The 18,107-nt window shown below is 39.5% G+C and overlaps 1 protein-coding gene across 1 annotated transcript; it reads left to right on the plus strand.

Moving 5' to 3' along the window:
- Nucleotides 1-147: 147 nt before the first annotated feature.
- Nucleotides 148-16,667, plus strand: LOC131846742 (protein HID1). Its single transcript, XM_059196125.1, has 17 exons — nt 148-259; nt 339-552; nt 1,457-1,602; nt 2,477-2,530; nt 3,765-3,964; nt 4,967-5,108; nt 6,034-6,105; nt 7,848-8,042; nt 8,945-9,035; nt 9,667-9,897; nt 10,474-10,638; nt 11,107-11,251; nt 12,477-12,580; nt 13,728-13,888; nt 14,970-15,169; nt 15,511-15,669; nt 16,336-16,667. The coding sequence occupies exons 1-17, from the start codon at nt 194-196 to the stop codon at nt 16,397-16,399; spliced, it is 2,409 nt and encodes an 802-aa protein (XP_059052108.1). The 5' UTR covers nt 148-193; the 3' UTR covers nt 16,400-16,667.
- Nucleotides 16,668-18,107: the final 1,440 nt, after the last annotated feature.

Genomic DNA, 18,107 nt, shown 5'->3' on the forward strand with positions numbered 1-18,107 from the left:
ATATGATACAAACAAATATGGTTCTAATCAGTTGTCTATGGTAAATTTCCGTCTCCAGACGTTTCAACCGTCAGCTGGTATCGCTGTCAAGTCAAAAACTGTCAACTTGTCAATTTTGTTTGTCATTTCAATTGTTTTGTATGGACGTGGAAAATGGTTTTACACATTTTGTTTAATTAAAATAATATATAAAATGGGTAACGCAGATACAAAACTAAACTTCAGAAAGGCTGTTGTACAGCTCACTTCTAAATCACAGGTAAGAATGAACGAATCGTTTAACTGCGTGTTTTTTATGTTATGAATATTGTTTGTTTAACTTGTAATAATTATTTCAGCCAATAGACTCTTCAGATGATAGTTTCTGGGACCAGTTCTGGTCTGAAAGCGTGACTAATGTGCAAGATGTGTTTGCACTTGTCCCCGGGGCTGAGATCCGGGCTCTAAGGGAGGAGTCTCCTAACAACTTAGCCACTTTAGTCTACAAAGCTGTAGAGAAATTGATGAAGACTGTAGACAGCAGCTGTAGGACACAAAGAGAACAACAAACAGGTAACAATATACATTTTAGTGCCATATTGGGTTCATATATACACAGAAAAATGTGCACATGTCACAGATATGATCAAATATTTTTTCTATTAAAAAAATACAGATTAATGAGAAAAAAGGTTTTTAAAGAGATTCTGGTTTTCTTTTTTTATTATAGAACAAAATTCATTGACCTACATAGCACAACCATTTTAAACAAAGTTCTGTTGAATTCTGATACTAATCGTATAATAATTATGGTTTTAATATTTTTTTATTAACATTATTTTTTTTATCATGTGAATCCATACATGATAAAAAAATTATGTTAATAAAAAAAATATTAAATCCATAATTATTATATCAGAATGTTGATTTTTGACAATAATCTGCATACCCTGTCTGGCATATTACTGTTACTTTTTAACTGACATTCTGTCTCATCAAATACCCTTAAACCTACATCTGGGTCACAAGTTCTGTAAAGTGCTCTCAGTTTCCCTCTCAGTCATTTTCATCGTAATAAACCTGGTACTTGCATGGTGAATTCATGGATGTTAAGTTTGTCTCTGTATTTTTAATGATATATAAAATATAATTACCTACCTTTTTTTAGTAAGTTTTCAGATAAAAATATTTGTTTGCAAAACACCAGTTGGTCATGAAGTAAATTAATCAAATCAAATCAAACGTCAATCTCATTAATTAAAATCTACAGTTTTTAATATAGTTAAAGACTGACAAAACTACATAATTATTTAACTACATTCAATCAACTGCTTGACCCACTGGTGCTTTGCCCACAAGTATAGGAACTTTTTCTGAAGGCAACCCTTTTGAAATCTTGTTAGGTAGATTCAACTTTTAGTGCCATTGTTATAGAAACTTTTTCTACCCATCCTATTTCATTATATCACCTCCATAGCTCTCAACTGCGCTCGGCTGCTTACACGAGTGTTGCCATATATGCTGGAAGAACCTGAGTGGCATGGATTCTTCTGGTCATCGCTTCCAGCTGCTAGCGAAAATGATTCAGTGCCTCTCGCCCAGTCACTGATTAATGCTGTCTGTGTAAGTTGAATTTCAATATCTCAGATTCAAAAAGTTACAATTCACACAGCGCCATCTAGTCCCAAACTAAGTAGTGTTTGCATTATGGGTACTGGTGTAAATACAGAAAATTATAGAAGCAGGACAGTGAACACATCACAGTTATCAGAAAAATAAACAAAAATCTTGACTCTATGGTTATAAAACTATATCTGTCATTTAAAAGAACCTAAAAAATCAAAACTTTGTGATCATTTCAACCTTGTTCCTACAAATTGTAACTTTTGCTCCTACATCCTGCTTCCAGTTTATCGTAGACTTTTGAACACCTGTAGATGAATAGTTATTTTCTCATGAAGCCTGGATATGTCTGCCAATTATTTAAGTTCCTTACTCTGTAAACCATTATTGTGGAGACAACCTTGTAAGATGTTAGTAACCCAAACAAGGGATTCTATATTTTAAATATGTTATCAGTGTATATGCACTACTTAAATGTTATGTAATAGTTAATTTAGATTAACTAAAAAAATATAATGATAATTTAAATTTACCAATTAAGTTTTTGCCAGTTCTTCTCAATTAAAATAGCTATCTGAATTGTACGTGATAAAAAATGTAATATACACAAAAACAACCAAGTGGCAAACAAGCATATGCCCCATCTGATGGTAAATTGTTACCGTAGCTTATGGACGCCGGAGACACCAAGAGTGTCTCGTGCGTGTTGCCGACGCACAAGAAACCGTAATATACCCTTCTTAAAAAACCCCATGCTGTAGTCTCGTGAGAAAACCTCGGCAGGAAGTTCATTCCAACATCTATGTAGGTCATATGTTTATATGTGAATAAATAATATAAATTGCAGTCATTGAAATAATGCATAACATTTCAGGATCTACTATTTTGCCCTGACTTTACGGTGGCAAGCACGAAGCGCTCAGGACCCGTGAGTATTGATTATTATGTTGGCATAGATAACTTATCTAGTGTACCGACACAGGCGGTTATAGATATGGACTCTTATAGGGCAGACTTTGAATGCACGGCAAGAAATATAGTATAATGAAATAAGTACATAATTTGATGAGTAATAATAATATTAACAAACCTAAAGATATAAATGATCTAAGTACTAACTACAGAAAAACATATTACGCCGACCCAATAGGATAAGGAAAAAGCAGATGATCTAAGTAATTGCGATACTTAATATCCATAAGAAAGTTGATACTCGACAGTCGACACAAGAAATAACATACAGATATGGGGTGCTATAGGACAGGGTAGGCGAACTTTTATGCATCAACGTGTCATTTTTTCCAAAAAAATTTTTAAAGACGGGTCTTCAACGTGCCATCAAATAATTTTGACTTTCTGATTATTGAATCTATATTATTGATATTTCTGCTCACTTTGTATATATTTCAGTTTAGAACTGTATTTAAAAGTGCAATAAAGAATATAAAATTATTTGGAAAATAATAATAATAAATACTATCAAAACTCTCTATGAAATAAAGAGTATGAAATAAGTTGCGGGATGATATAAAAATACTACCGATAAATATGTTCAAGAGAGAGTTAAAAAGATGGCTGATTAATAAGTGTTTTTACTCTGTTGATGAGTACTTTAATTCATGAAGTAGGTAATCGTAGTACTTTGCCCAGAAATTTTAATTTAATTTAATAATGATGAAAATAAAAATGAAACTGAGAAATATGTATAATCTTATAATAATAAATGGACACTGTTAATTTTGCATGCCAGTTTCTGGTGAAAAGTGTGATACATAAATTATAATTTTTAAAATCCTGTAAACCACTTTTCAGGCAAAATAAAGTTATTTGTATTTATTATTATTAAATTATAATAAAAATATATTTTTTTAAATAGATAGAGCGATTCAGGAGGAAGCTTTATATGTATAATACATGTGGCTGGCTACTGTATATATACATAATGTTATTTAATGAAATATTTGTACAATTTCATTGCTAGTATTTAATGCAGTTTTAGCTATAGATAGGCTGATTGAAGAGGAATGTTTATACGTATAATACATGTGTACCCATGTAAAACAGGAGCGGGTAGCTTATAAAACCAGACGCATTAGTCAGTTTGATGTATTTTTTTATAAATGTAATATTAATGTATATAAGACATGTGGTGTGTGTGTCAGGAGCGCGCGGAGGAGCTGTCGTCGCTGGACAGCTGCGAGTACATCTGGGCGGGCGGCGTGGGGTTCGCCCGCAGCCCGGCGCGCTCCGCCCCGCACGAGGCGGCCCGCGCCGAGCTGCTGCGGTTGCTGCTCACCTGCTTCAGCGAGACCATCTACAAGCCCGCGCCGCACACCGCCACCCATCACAACAAGTGGATCGCGTTAGTTATATCTTATTTTTTAACGTTACTCGAATGGCAAATGATCCGATCCATCGGATTGTAACTGTAGTGTCTTTAAGCTGTAGTTGAGTTTGTACCTATTACCAATATCAATTCTTTCACTCAAATTCATATTACGAGAGAATGGTTTTGGCTTCAGTGTTTTTTTTTTTATGACCGGCCGCCTGCCTGACGTACCTATTACCAATAATTACATAGTATAAAGTCGCTGCCGCTATCTGTTTCTATCTCAATGCTTAAATCTTTAAAAGTACGCAAGGGATATTGAAGCGGTTTTTTTAATAGATAAGAGTCATTCTAGAGGAAGGTTTATATATATTATACATGTACACCCGTGCGAAGCCGGGGCAAGTAGCTAGTCCTTTTATAAAACCTTTGTATATTTTTATAATATGACTATGATTATGACTGTATGCTATGATGATATGATACGACACGATACCATCAACAGACATTTTGTATTTCTCTGCAATTTCTTAAAATTTCTATTGTATAAAAGAAGATACCTTAATGTACCTTAATGTTTGTAATCTTGTTATTGTCAATTTTTATGTTTATTTTGTTAGTTGTAGTTTAAAACTTAACATAATATGCTGTCGTCGTCGTTGATCTCATATTGTATTATTTTACTGATAAAACAGAATAGCAGAGATGGTGGACTCACTGCCCTCACTGAGTTATAGACCGTTTGGTCTCATTCATTAGTTTTAAATTATATTATTGTACGGGCAACAGTTGTATTGTGTGAAAAGTTTTTGTTTGAGACAAATAAAGATTATTATTAGTATTATTATGTGCGCTGGGCTGCGCTAACGGTTTACGTTGACGAGGCACCAGTGAAGGATCAAAAAATGAGCAATAGGTCAGGTCAGGTCTCCCATCGTGACTCAACATGACAAACTCAATAAAAATAAATAAAACGAGTTGAGATCCCGTGATTTTTCGTGACTGTACATATTCTTATTATATTGTTTTATACAGTTACTTGACGAGTCCAGACAACCGGCATGCCTTACCGCTGTTCACGTCGCTGTTGAATACTGTGTGCTCATACGACCCGGTCGGACTAGGGCTGCCCTACAACCATCTGTTGTTCGCTGACACACTGGAGCCGCTTGTAGAAGTAAGTTTTTTCGGTTTTTACACTCTATCCTGAGGAGATGAAACCATGTTTCCTAAGAATATCCTTCAATTCTTGTCCCTGACCGCCCTTGAGAGTTCGCCTCTCAAGGGCGAGCACAGTAGATCTATGTAGGTCGCAGTACTACAGGTCCAAGCAACCGTTTATCATCAGATGGCCCGGCCCTATGCTTGTTTGCCACCTATGTGGTATAAAAAAAAGCATCTGACAATAGCCCAAACCCCTCCAATAAACAAAAAGTTTTCGGACTACTCTAATGCTGTTAGCCGCAGCTAGCATTTACAATTTTGTCGGGCGATAGTTGCCAAGTGCAGAAGAAAGAGATGGAAGAAAGAAAATGATTTTATTCAATGCTTTTCAACAATGTTACAATGGCACTCCAAAGTCGCGGAATGACTTATGGAGCGGATGAATGCCTCCTGCCTGACGGATACTAGTTTAGTCTGAGGGCACTGCTAGTGGTTCGAAGCTTAGCTTAGGCCGTCGTAATTTTGATCCCCGTTTGAATTGGATGGGGGATCATTCGGAGGTGCGAAGCAAGTGTTTTGGTATTGTATAATAATGCGGTATTGTCGGTTGACACAGTTATATTAACGGATGAGAGTCAACTTATATTATAATATTGATTTTTTTATACTACGATGGTGGCAAACAAGCATACGGCTGATCTTATGGTAAACAGCCAGTTTCTTTTTGCAACATTTCTTAATGCTCTTTTACTTATGCTCTGCTAGCTTACCTCTATAAATATGCTATCGAACAATAAAGTATGTATATTTTAATTATGAACCAGTAGTTTCTAAGATTAGCGTGTTCGAGCAAAACAAACTTTCCAGATTTAAAATATTAAATTAATTTTGAGGAACAAGACCTCCAGAACAGGTTCTAAAGTGTTTGTCTGATGCAGGTGGCGTTACAGATCCTGATAGTTACATTGGACCATGACACAAGCAACACGGTCAACGAGGAAACTGACGAGGTAATCATGGAGTTATGACATATACTTCATTTGACGGCCTCGGTGGACGAGCGGTTTAGCACATCGCTTTACTTCCGATGGTCGCGGGTTCGATTCCTCGCAAGGTGCACACTTTATATTCATGAATTTGATTGTTTGTATTACTCTGGGTGTTCTCTATGTATATTACGTATGTTACAAAAAGCTAAGTATTTATATCAGTTGTCTAGTACCACAATACACAATAAACACATAACACAAGCTCTGCTTAACATGAGACTAGATGGCGCTGTGTTAATTGTCCAGGGTTATTTATTATTTATTATGACTCATTTGTAAATAATTAGTTTTTTATGCAAATGGAATAACAAACAACATGAGAATCCACCTGAAGGAAAATAAAAATATTCGCTTCATTACATAGTATAAAAAAAAGTCGCTGTCATTGTCTGTCCGTCCATATGTATGCTTAAATCTTTAAAATTACACAATAGATTTTGAAGCGATTTTTTTAATACATAGAGTGATTCAAGTGGAATGTTTATAAATAGAATACATGTACACCCATGCGAAGCCGGGGTGGGTAGCTAGTATATACATAAAATGCGAAGTGTAATTAAATAAAGTCTGATGCCTTATCCTATATTTTCACTGCCTTTTTTTTCTTTTCTTCATCTTCAGTCGTTCACTCTTGGCAGAGTGGACGTGGCTTTCATGATGGATTTTGTGGTGATTGAAGACCCCGTTGCTTGCAATGTACCATGTCAGGTTGACCTCCACGCGGTTCCCCCTGGAAACCATCCTGATAAATTCCTGATGAATTTGTCATGGTGAGCTAACTAACCTGACCTCATGCTCATCCTATCATCCCCCACTGGTGCACCGCCAGCATAAACCGTTAGCGCAGGCGGGAGCATCATTCCATTATCATCCACTAAAAAAAATATCTTTTTTTTTTTGGCTGCACGAGACCATTGTACAATGGACTGCTGTGTAGCCATTCTTATAATGTCAGTCCATCTCGTTGGTGATCGACCCCGAGAATGTCTCCCTCAACTGAACCTTGGATAATTAGTTCGCTCCATACAGTGTTCGTTCCGGCTAATGTGACCAAAATACTTGAGAACTCGTATTTGCACAGTCGACGATAATCTCTCCCTGATGTTGAGTTCGTTAAGGATGGAAACAATGGTACGACGAGCAGTCCAATGTATACGCAACATTCGCCGCCAGCACCACATCTCGAGGACATCAATTTTCCTGCGTTCTTGCATCCTCACTGTCCAAGTCTCTGCACCTTAAAGGAAAATTGGAAAAACTAGTGTTTTCATTTCTATCTGTAAGAAACAATTGTACATCATCTTGTAAGTAGTAATTAAGGTCACAACCACAGCATCCCCATTCACATCTTCTTTCGCGCCCGGGAATATGTACGAGCTAGCATTGTACATTATTTCGCAACATTAACATTTTATTTTACATTTCACATTTCATTAAAATCAGTTCGCATTCGGTCAACAAGGACGCCGCGCGTACACATTACAATCATTAATCAGTTATATTTTAAGTTTCAATATACAGTTTTAATCAAGTTTCTATCAGTATCATTTATCAGTTTTACCTATCAGAATCTTTATAGTTTCGGTACAACCCGAACAAAGTGCATTGCCTTTTTTTTCCGTGGGGGAAAATCACTCAGATTTGGTACGACTGTTTGACTGTAATATAGATAATATAAATACTTGTTTCTGTTCATTATCCAGAGTCTCCCGGACAATCTGTTCATCAACTACCTGTCCCGGATACACCGCGACGAGGACTTCCAGTTCGCGCTGCGCGGCGTCACCCGCCTTCTGAACAACCCTCTCGCCCAGACCTACCTGCCCAACTCCGCCAAGAAGGTCAACCTGCACCAGGAACTGCTGGTCTTGTTCTGGAAGATGTGCGATTATAACAAGGTATGCCGCCAAAGAAACATCAGATAACTAAATTTCGCTGTATCAAATAACGGATAGTGTTAAAAACTTCAATAATGAGCCTGTCTGGCTGTATTTTTATTCTATACTAGCTGTTCCCGCGACTTCGTCCGCGTGGTTTTTAACTTTATTTTTCTAAAATAAAAGTAGCCTAAGTTACTCCTTATACATCAGCTACCTGCCAAAAAAAGTTCTGTCAAAATTGATCCAGCCATTTCAGAGATTAGCCGGAACAAACAGACCGACAGACAGACAGACAAAAATTATAAAAATTGTTATTTTGGTATATGTACCCTATATATATTCATATGCATATAGTAAAAAACGGTTATTTCAATATTACAAACAGAAACTCCAATTTTGTTTATATGTATAGATAATACGACGACAGTAATGAAAACACTAATATATGTACGTACATTTTAAAATACTGTCGTGGAAACGTCATTTACCGCTTTTAAAATAATATGTTAAAATAAAAGTTTCCAATAAAACAAATCGGTATCGCAGGTACACCACTACCTCGCTATAGGTGGTAACATTATTTGAAAGTTTGACATTAATACCTGTCAATTAAGTCTCCGGGATTAAAAAACTAACTACTGGTACCTAATTGATAAAGCTGTCCCTTACACACACTAGTAGGAGTCTGCTAATACAATTAATAAAATAAAAAAAAATACGAGCTCAATTTCTTGTCAGTTCTTCTCATCTCGAAATCATTCCGAACTGACGGTAGATGTGACATATCACAAGAGTCTGTAATAGACCTACATGAAAAAAGATATAGTTAATTTTTAATTTTTTTAAATTTTGAATTGTCGGACTGAATAAAGTAATGTGTGATCAACTTTTAATTAACTTATTCGTTTCTTTTCTTTCAGAAATTCATGTACTACGTATTGAAGAGTAGTGATGTTCTAGAAGTGTTAGTTCCAATACTGTATCACTTAAACGACTCGCGCGCGGACCAGTGTAAGTTGCTACTATATTTTGACGGCCTCGATGGTCTAGCGGTTTAGGACATCGCCTTATTGTCGACGATTGCGGGTTCAATTCATCGCAGTATACAAACATTTGTATTCATGAGTATGATTGTTTGTATTGATCTGGGTGTTTCTATATATATAATTTACTAGGGTTATACTTTACTTATTTATAAAAAAACATGCATATAAGTCTAGTCTCGCTAACATAAGCTCTGCTTAGCTTGGCACTAGATGGCACTGTATGAATTGTCCAGGGCTTCAATTCTTTACTTTCTTTGCTTTAATATTTCCTTGTTATTATACTTTATTTATATTTATGATGGCCTCGGTGGTCTACTGGTTTAGCACATCGCTTTACTTTCGATGGTCTCGGGTTGAATTCCTCGCACGGTGCAAACATTTGCATTCATGAATATTGATTGTTTGTATCGGTCTGAGTGTTTATATGTATATTACGTATGTTACAAAAAAATATCTATCAGTATTTATTTCTGTTGTCTAGTGCCCATAACACAAGCTCTGCTTACCGTGGGGCTAGATGGCCCTGTGTTAATCCAGGGTTATTTATTTATTTATGATTATAAGAGAATAAAAAATAAATCTTTTTTATTATTCAGCTCGAGTCGGCCTCATGCACATCGGCGTGTTTATCTTACTGTTGCTGTCCGGGGAGAGGAACTTCGGTGTACGAATGAACAAGCCGTACACAGCCACTATACCGATGGATATCCCGGTGTTCACGGGCACCCACGCCGACCTTCTAGTGGTGGTGTTCCACAAGATCATCACCACAGGACATCAGAGGCTGCAGCCGTTGTTTGACTGTCTTCTCACTATACTCGTTAATGGTAAGTAGTGAATATATTGATTGTTAGAATAATAAATTTTTTTGTTGTACAAATCTTCATAATTATTCCCTTAGGTGACGACGGGTTGTATGGGATCTTACACACTCAAACACCATACGACGTACCTACATGCGCCATTGCTGAAGTCACTAGGTCGTGTTCCAATCTACGCTACTTCGGTGGCGTTGTCCCGCCCTATAGACGGTGTGGGGCAGCCTATCTCGTTGATAGGGCGACCTATTTCGCCCTACTTAATTGGGGAAGCGTAGGTACATGGCTCCGGGGCCATTTCATCAAGGCGAACATCCCGGCCCCAGTGGGTGATAGAGATGAGTAGGAGTTGAGTACGCCCCTAAGAGTAAATTGCATGTATACAAAGAAAAGAAAATTGGAAATTCAACTTTAAATTTTTAATTACAAGATTGATTGTCCAATAATGTTTGTAAATTTTTGACTCCTGTCCGCGTCTTCTCCATCGTAATTAGAAGAATAAAAAGCTAGTAAGAGAGCAGCTCTGCTTAGTTTAGAACTAGATGGCACTGTGTGAATTATCCTGAGGTATTATTATTATTATAGTGTCGCCATACCTGAAGACCTTATCAATGGTGGCATCAACGAAGCTGCTTCACCTCCTGGAGGCCTTCAGCACACCCTGGTTTCTATTCTCGCAGCCACACCATCATCACCTCGTGTTCTTTCTACTAGAAATGTTCAACAACATGATACAGTACCAATTTGATGGTGAGTTTGATATCTATACATATGTGTATACTATAATTAAGTTATATAAAATATTGGGACACTACTTCGTTCATTCTTTGGCGTGTAAAAGTTCCGCTCTTCTCACTTTTAGATAGGGTTACACACCGCTAATGTAAAATACAGCTGTAAGTTGTTAACATTAAAAAGAATAATAAGTAAACCTTATCAAATACGATATTTCAGAAACGAATGTGTTGGTACTTAAGTTCTGGTGTGTTCATAGCACACCGTCTTACTTTGGTAGTTGCGGAATCGATTCAAACATTTGTATTCATGAGTATGATAGTTTTTATTACTCTGGGTTTTAGTCTAGTACCTATATCACAAGCTCTGCTTAGCTCGAGACTAGAAGCTATTGTGTGAATCGTCCAAGAAATATTTAATATGCTTTTAACAAGTTTTATGTCGCTATAGACTCGGTTTTAGTTGTGTATGAAATGGTCGCAGGGAACTCGAATCTAGTGTACACGATCATCCGCAAGCGGAGCGTGTTCCACAGCCTCGCCAACCTGCCGCACGAACACGCCGCCATCGCTCGCTCCCTCACCGCGGCGCGCGCCCGCCCGGCGCCGCCCGCGCTCGCCCTGCCCAGGTACACACGCGGGGGACACGCGGGGACACGCGGGGGACAGGCGCGGGACACGCGGGGGACACGCGGGGCAGTCGGGGCCCGCCCGGCGCCGCCCGCGCTCGCCCTGCCCAGGTACATACGCGGGGGACACGAGGGGACACGCGGGGACACGTGGGGACACGCGGGGCAGTCGGGGCCCGCCCGGCGCCGCCCGCGCTCGCCCTGCCCAGGTACATACGCGGGGGACACGAGGGGACACGCGGGGACACGTGGGGACACGCGGGGCAGTCGGGGCCCGCCCGGCGCCGCCCGCGCTCACCCTGCCCAGGTACACACGCGGGGGACACGCGGGGACACGCGGGGGACAGGCGCGGGACACGCGGGGGACACGCGGGGCAGTCGGGGCCCGCCCGGCGCCGCCCGCGCTCACCCTGCCCAGGTACACACGCGGGGGACACGACGTGGGGACAAGCGGGACACGCGGGGCAGTCGGGGCCCGCCCGGCGCCGCCCGCGCTCGCCCTGCCCAGGTACATACGCGGGGGACACGAGGGGACACGAGGGGACACGCGGGGACACGTGGGGACACGCGGGGCAGTCGGGGCCCGCCCGGCGCCGCCCGCGCTCGCCCTGCCCAGGTACACACGCGGGGGACACGTGGGGACAAGCGGGACACGCGGGGCAGTCGGGGCCCGCCCGGCGCCGCCCGCGCTCGCCCTGCCCAGGTACACACGCGGGGGACACGTGGGGACAAGCGGGACACGCGGGGCAGTCGGGGCCCGCCCGGCGCCGCCCGCGCTCGCCCTGCCCAGGTACACACGGGGACACGTGGGGACACGCGGGGGACACGCGGGGACACGAGGGGACACGCGGCGCAGTCGGGGCCCGCCCGGCGCCGCCCGCGCTCGCCCTGCCCAGGTACACACGGGGACACGAGGGGACACGCGGGGCAGTCGGGGCCCGCCCGGCGCCGCCCGCGCTCGCCCTGCCCAGGTACACACGCGGGGGACATGCGGGGCAATCGGGGCCCGCGCGGGGACATGAGCCCAGCGTGGGGCTTTGAGCGCCTCGCGTGGGGCACATGAGCCCACCGTAGGGAATCATGCGCCCAATTGTGAACAAAACTAAGTGGTTGTTCTAGAGGTAGAATTACGAACACAGGGTAAAATTACTTCAGTAGATGCCGGTGCAGATTTCATAAGCTTAATTATTATAAATATGTTGAGCCGTCTGTGGGTGGTGCGCAGGTCCCGCAGCGCGGAGAGCGTCCCGGAGGCCGCCATGGAGGGCTCCCGGCCCGCGCTGCCCGCCGAGCCCGGGACACTCAACGCCACGCTCGCGGACACGCCCGGTATGATCCTTTATTTTTCTTTTTATTTACATTTTCTTACGGCCCCGGTGGCCTAGTCATTTTGCCATCTCACTTTTGATGGCTGCGGTTTCGATTTTTGTACGATACAATCATTTACAAGAATAATGTAGATATATATTTTCTATAACGTAAATGTCTTCTTTGTATTGGAAGTCTTTTTAGACTAACGTAATATAAGATTTTTTCATAACTTCAATATCTTGGTTAATTTAATTAAAATGTTTTGGAAGTAAACTAACGTAATGTATGTAACCTCATAGTATGTAAGTATATGTTTTGGATATATAAATTCGGTGGAAGGTGTCGCTATTCGCAACAGTTTTATACTTCTGTGAATGTTATCGTTTCTTAAGAATGTTTGTTTTGTGTACAGAAACAAACAAAATTTCTGTTTCAAATAAAATATTATTATTGAGTACTCTAATTTCCAACTAGAGTACTCAATAATAATATTTTATTTCATATATTTTTAATTTTTTCTAAATATATTCTTTATAATATTTTATTTGATACATTTATAATATTTTAACTGATGATATACACCAATACTTCTTTATTATTCTCTTTATTTGCATTCTTTTGACGGCCCCAGTAGCCTAGCTATTTAGCCATCTCATCATATTCTGTCTCGTTCTTACTTTTCTACTAATTACCGTAAATATGATTAAGTAGACATTACCGCATATATCATAGGGATCTGCGGCTTCGGCTGAAATAGCTGAGACTGAAGTAACCACGAAAGCGACTTTTTAGTCTAATATTTTCTTTATATTTTATTATTATTATAAACGCGAAAGTTTATGAGTATGGTTGGATGTTTCTTACTCTTTCACGCAAAAACTGCTGTAAATATAGTTTATACATCAGAATAATATATATACTTAGAAATTTATATTTCCCACGGGTGAAACCGCGAGCACAGCTAGAACATACATAATACTCCAGAAATACATATGTATTTCTAGAGTATTTGTTGTCTCTTTTCCTCTTATTCTACGCAACATACATTCTGTATCGTCCGTACTCTTCTACTAATAACATTTGAGAACCATTCTATAACTTACGTTTTGATATATCATATGTCTTTCTCTCTCTCTTACGATATCTTTGGGACTCTCCTGCACAGCGATAGCGACTATGACGGAGCGCGAGTCAGCGCACCCGCCGCCACTGGAGGCGGAGGCGCGGGGGGGCAGCCCGGGGCGGCGATTACTGCCCACGGCCACCTCTGACTCTGCTCAAGCGAACGGCTCAGACCCCGCACCGGACAGACACACTGTCAACCATGTAAGTTTTTTTCACTGGCTATCAAAGGAATAGCTGTATGTAATGTGATATAATGATATTAATTCCTTGAATTTTCTATATATTTTTATTTATTAAATAGAAGATTATAGATAAGTGAACCCTCTACAGTAATGGCATACTCTGGCGGCCAACAGTAATAGAAATACTTTGTTTAACAATAAAATTTCCTTGTAGTTATTTTTTACCATATTTGATTCAAGCATATTTGATTCAACAACTGACTACACTATCCTATTGTTTAGGCTATATAAGATAATTCTAAGTTTATTTAAAACATATTTTCTTTTTTTTAAATAGTGCCAGAATTATCTTATACAGCCTAAACAATAGAATAACCCTATTCTATTGTTTAGGCTGTATAAGATAATTCTGGTACTATTTAAAAAAAAGTTATAAGTCAGTTGTTATAAATTCGTTAGACAATTTACTACAATGCTTTCCATAGTGAACGTCGATTCTGACTCATTTTTTCTTTGTAATGATCCAATTCGTACTCACAATAGTTAAGCACTAGGTCAAAATGCTATTTCTTTACCGAACCGATTTAAATAAATTTGGTGCACAGATAGTCTACACCCTGAGACAGGACATAGGCTACTTTTTAATGCCAAAAAAGGGTTGTAAAGGCTTGAAAGGGAAGTTTTAAGGGGGTAAAAGAAAATAGGCGATGCAAGTTTGTATGGAAATTCATTATATCGTTATACAATGGAATCTAGAACGATGTAACTTTTTCTTTTTAATTTAGGGTTAGATTATTAAATCTTTAATGCTGTCTAAGGTTTATCCAAGCGGACGAAGTTCCGGGCACAGCTAGTAGTATAATGTGTTATGTTGTTGTTTATAATAAAAATCTATCTTCGTATCAAAACGAATATTAAAAGTACAAGTTCACACATTTCGATTTGAACAATTAAACTTATAATAATTATCTAAAACAATTCCGAATTCCGAATAAGCGGTAGATTAAAGAAATTGTTATGATTATTCAAAAGTGCTTAAATTAAGTTTATTTGAATAAAGGATTTTCTATTCTATTCTATTCTAAAAAATTTTAAAACAGCGGGATAGCATCCGAGTGAGCTCGGGAGGATCTGGTGGCGAGAGCGTGTCCGGTGGCGAGTGTGGCGAGGGTGGCGAGGGTGGCGAGTGGCGACCCAGCAGCGAGTGGGTCGGCAGCTGGCGCGGCAAGTTGCCGCTGCAGACCATCATGCGGCTGCTGCAGGTGCTGGTGCCGCAGGTCGAGAAGATATGCATCGACAAGTGAGACCTTTTACAATTCGATTTTAGTTTTCTTGCTCATTCTTCTTGTGATGAATAAATGGTAGAATGAAAAAAATACGACTATTCAAAAATGCTTATATTGTTTGTATGGATGATAATGGAATGGTCCTCCCGCCTGTGCTGACGGTATACGCTGGCGGGGAACCAGTGGAGGATGATAAGAAGAGCATGAGGTCAGGAAAGAAAGAAAGAAAGAAGAAGAAATAAAAATAATTTTATTGAAATAAACTTGTATTTTGAGGGGATCGCAATCGATGTCGCGGTTCTCTCTATACACAATGATAAATTTCTCGTAAATATGTGGTGAATGTGATTCGCAGGGGCCTAACGGACGAGTCTGAGATCCTGCGGTTCCTGCAGCACGGCACGCTGGTGGGGCTGCTGCCGGTGCCGCATCCGATTCTCATCCGCAAGTACCAGGCCAACGCTGGCACGGCCGCCTGGTTCCGGACCTACATGTGGGGCGTCATATACATACGGTGGGTAACACATTCATAGGAAAACTCTACACACCATCGGTCGACCAAAATGTTTGTTTGAAACTCCAGTTTCGATCATCTGTCCAATTCAAACGGGGATTAAAATTACGGAGCCCTGAACCGAGGTTCGAATCCCCTTGTATACTCGAGACTAAAGTCGTATCCGTCAGTAAGATTTTTTTGTTTTTGTTGGTCTGTGTATTTTCTATATTGTACTTATTTATTTATTTTATTTATTTAAACTCTTTATTGCACCAGACAAAGAAAACACATTTAATAATAGAAAACATATTATATATTTCTATCAGTTGTCTTGTACCCACAAAACAGACTCTGCTTAGCGTGGGACTAGATGGCGTTGTGTCAATTGTCCTGAGTTTAAATAGCAACAAATAAGAGGCGCTTTTATTTATTTTGCTTGAATTGTATTAATAACAAATTTTATTATTATTTATAACTAGTTGTGCCCGCGGTTTCACCCGCGATAAATTTCAATAAAAAATATAGGTTGTGTTATTGTGATGCATAAGCAATATGACTGTAAAATCCGTTCACTAGTTTTTGTGTGAAAGAGACAAACATCCATACTTATAAACGGTCGCATTTATTATATTAATAGTAATAGGGTTAAAATAAAAAAAAGTAACAAGTAATTTTTGATTTCAGTAACGTGGACCCGCCTATCTGGTACGATACAGACGTGAAGCTATTCGAAATACAGCGGGTGTGATCGTAACACGCCTGATGATGACAAGGATCTCGTTCGTGTACAGAAGGCGACAGTGTTCGCGGAACAAGTACAACGGGTAAAACTGCTTTCTTATTATGTAACGCGGTTGCTAACAATTCTCTATTGTAACCAATTAGATTAGCGATAGTTACTTTTAGATTTTTGAATGTTTTAAATAATATTAAATTTGGAAAGTTAAAAAGGAAAGAAAGTGCAATGCAATCACTCACGTTTGCGCGCGCTATCTTTCCCGCGATAAATTGCTCGCGATATCTTTCCCGCGATACATTGCACGCGCTATCTTTCCCGTGCTAAACTGCGCGCGCTATCTTTCCTAAAAAGCTAAAAGAACGTGCCCGTGTAAACTCAGCAGTATAGGTATAGATTTGTGAGTTGTGCAAGCAAACTCAGTACGCAGTTGCAACTGTGAAATGATCCGTATCGCATAGCTATTGATTTTAAACTGTTTGTGTAAAAGTGAAATGTTAGGAACTGCGTCACATAATTCATTACGACACTAACTGACATGTTGTTATTCTATAACTACTTTTCAGATATAATATTTCGTAAATGATATCTGTATTATTGCCTTAGAATTATGTAGTTCTTTCAAATTTATTTCATGTTGTTTCGAATCGAATTTATTCTATCTAGGAAGCGATTCAGAAACAGCGCCATTTTTTCTTTATGACTATGATTATGGCTATGGCTATGGTTGCGGGTTTAATTCCTCGACGGTACAAACATTTGTATTCATAAGTATGATTGTTTGTATCGGTCTGGGTGTTTTTTATGTATATTATGTTATTGAAATATATACATATATATAGTGTATATATATTTGTAACAATAATAAAACGTCGTTATATGTGTGTCTCCCTGAAACATAGACTAGTACCATAAAGACGAAGTGCGGTGAAATCTTATATCTTATTAAACCTAATTCACTTTATGAAAGTAGTGGCGTGAAACTAGTTTTTTATACAAGCACTATGTATGGAGAGATTTGTAATTTGATAATGTAGATTTTGCTAAACAGAAAAACAAACTATGAATTCTAATTTCATCGTGATTTTAGTAATTTATTATTATTTTAGAAAAAAAGAAATATATATTTCATACAAAAGAATCAAAGCAAACATATAATAACATTCATAATATTATAAATGTCTTCACATTTTTTCAATTCGTCTTCGTTTCCATGGAGAACATTTTTATACTTAAATTGCCTAATATCAAATGAAACTGTATAATGAATACACTATATGTTATATAAAGATAAAAAAGCGAAAATTTGTCGATTGTGAACGCAGTGGAATTGTATAGATTCCGTCTATTATGTACCCTTTTTTTACTTGGTGAAATCTGTTATGGAGATTCTCCCGCTCCTGAGGTAACGAACGGGTATTGCTGTCGAAGCCATTGTCGAAGCCACGGACGTGCGGGAGCATTCTTCCGCAGCTCCGACAGTGGGGCCCCTCATCACCATTCTTCTCCAGGAGAAGTACCCCGTCGACATCGCAGCTCTGAGAAGGTACCCCCTTCGGCTGCGATGTTTACGGGGAAGCAACGGCCCCCACAGTAACCGCCGTCTATCTTAACACCTGAGGGCAACACCAGTGTATATAAGATGCTACATTTGACAGGCTGGGAGTACCTACGGTTTAGTACATGGCCTTTCTTCCGATGTTTACATTCCTTGCACAAA

The sequence above is a fragment of the Achroia grisella genome, unplaced genomic scaffold, assembly GCF_030625045.1.
Source record: "Achroia grisella isolate CSIRO2021 unplaced genomic scaffold, CSIRO_AGI_Agris_v1 utg512, whole genome shotgun sequence".
NCBI lineage: Eukaryota > Metazoa > Arthropoda > Insecta > Lepidoptera > Pyralidae > Achroia > Achroia grisella.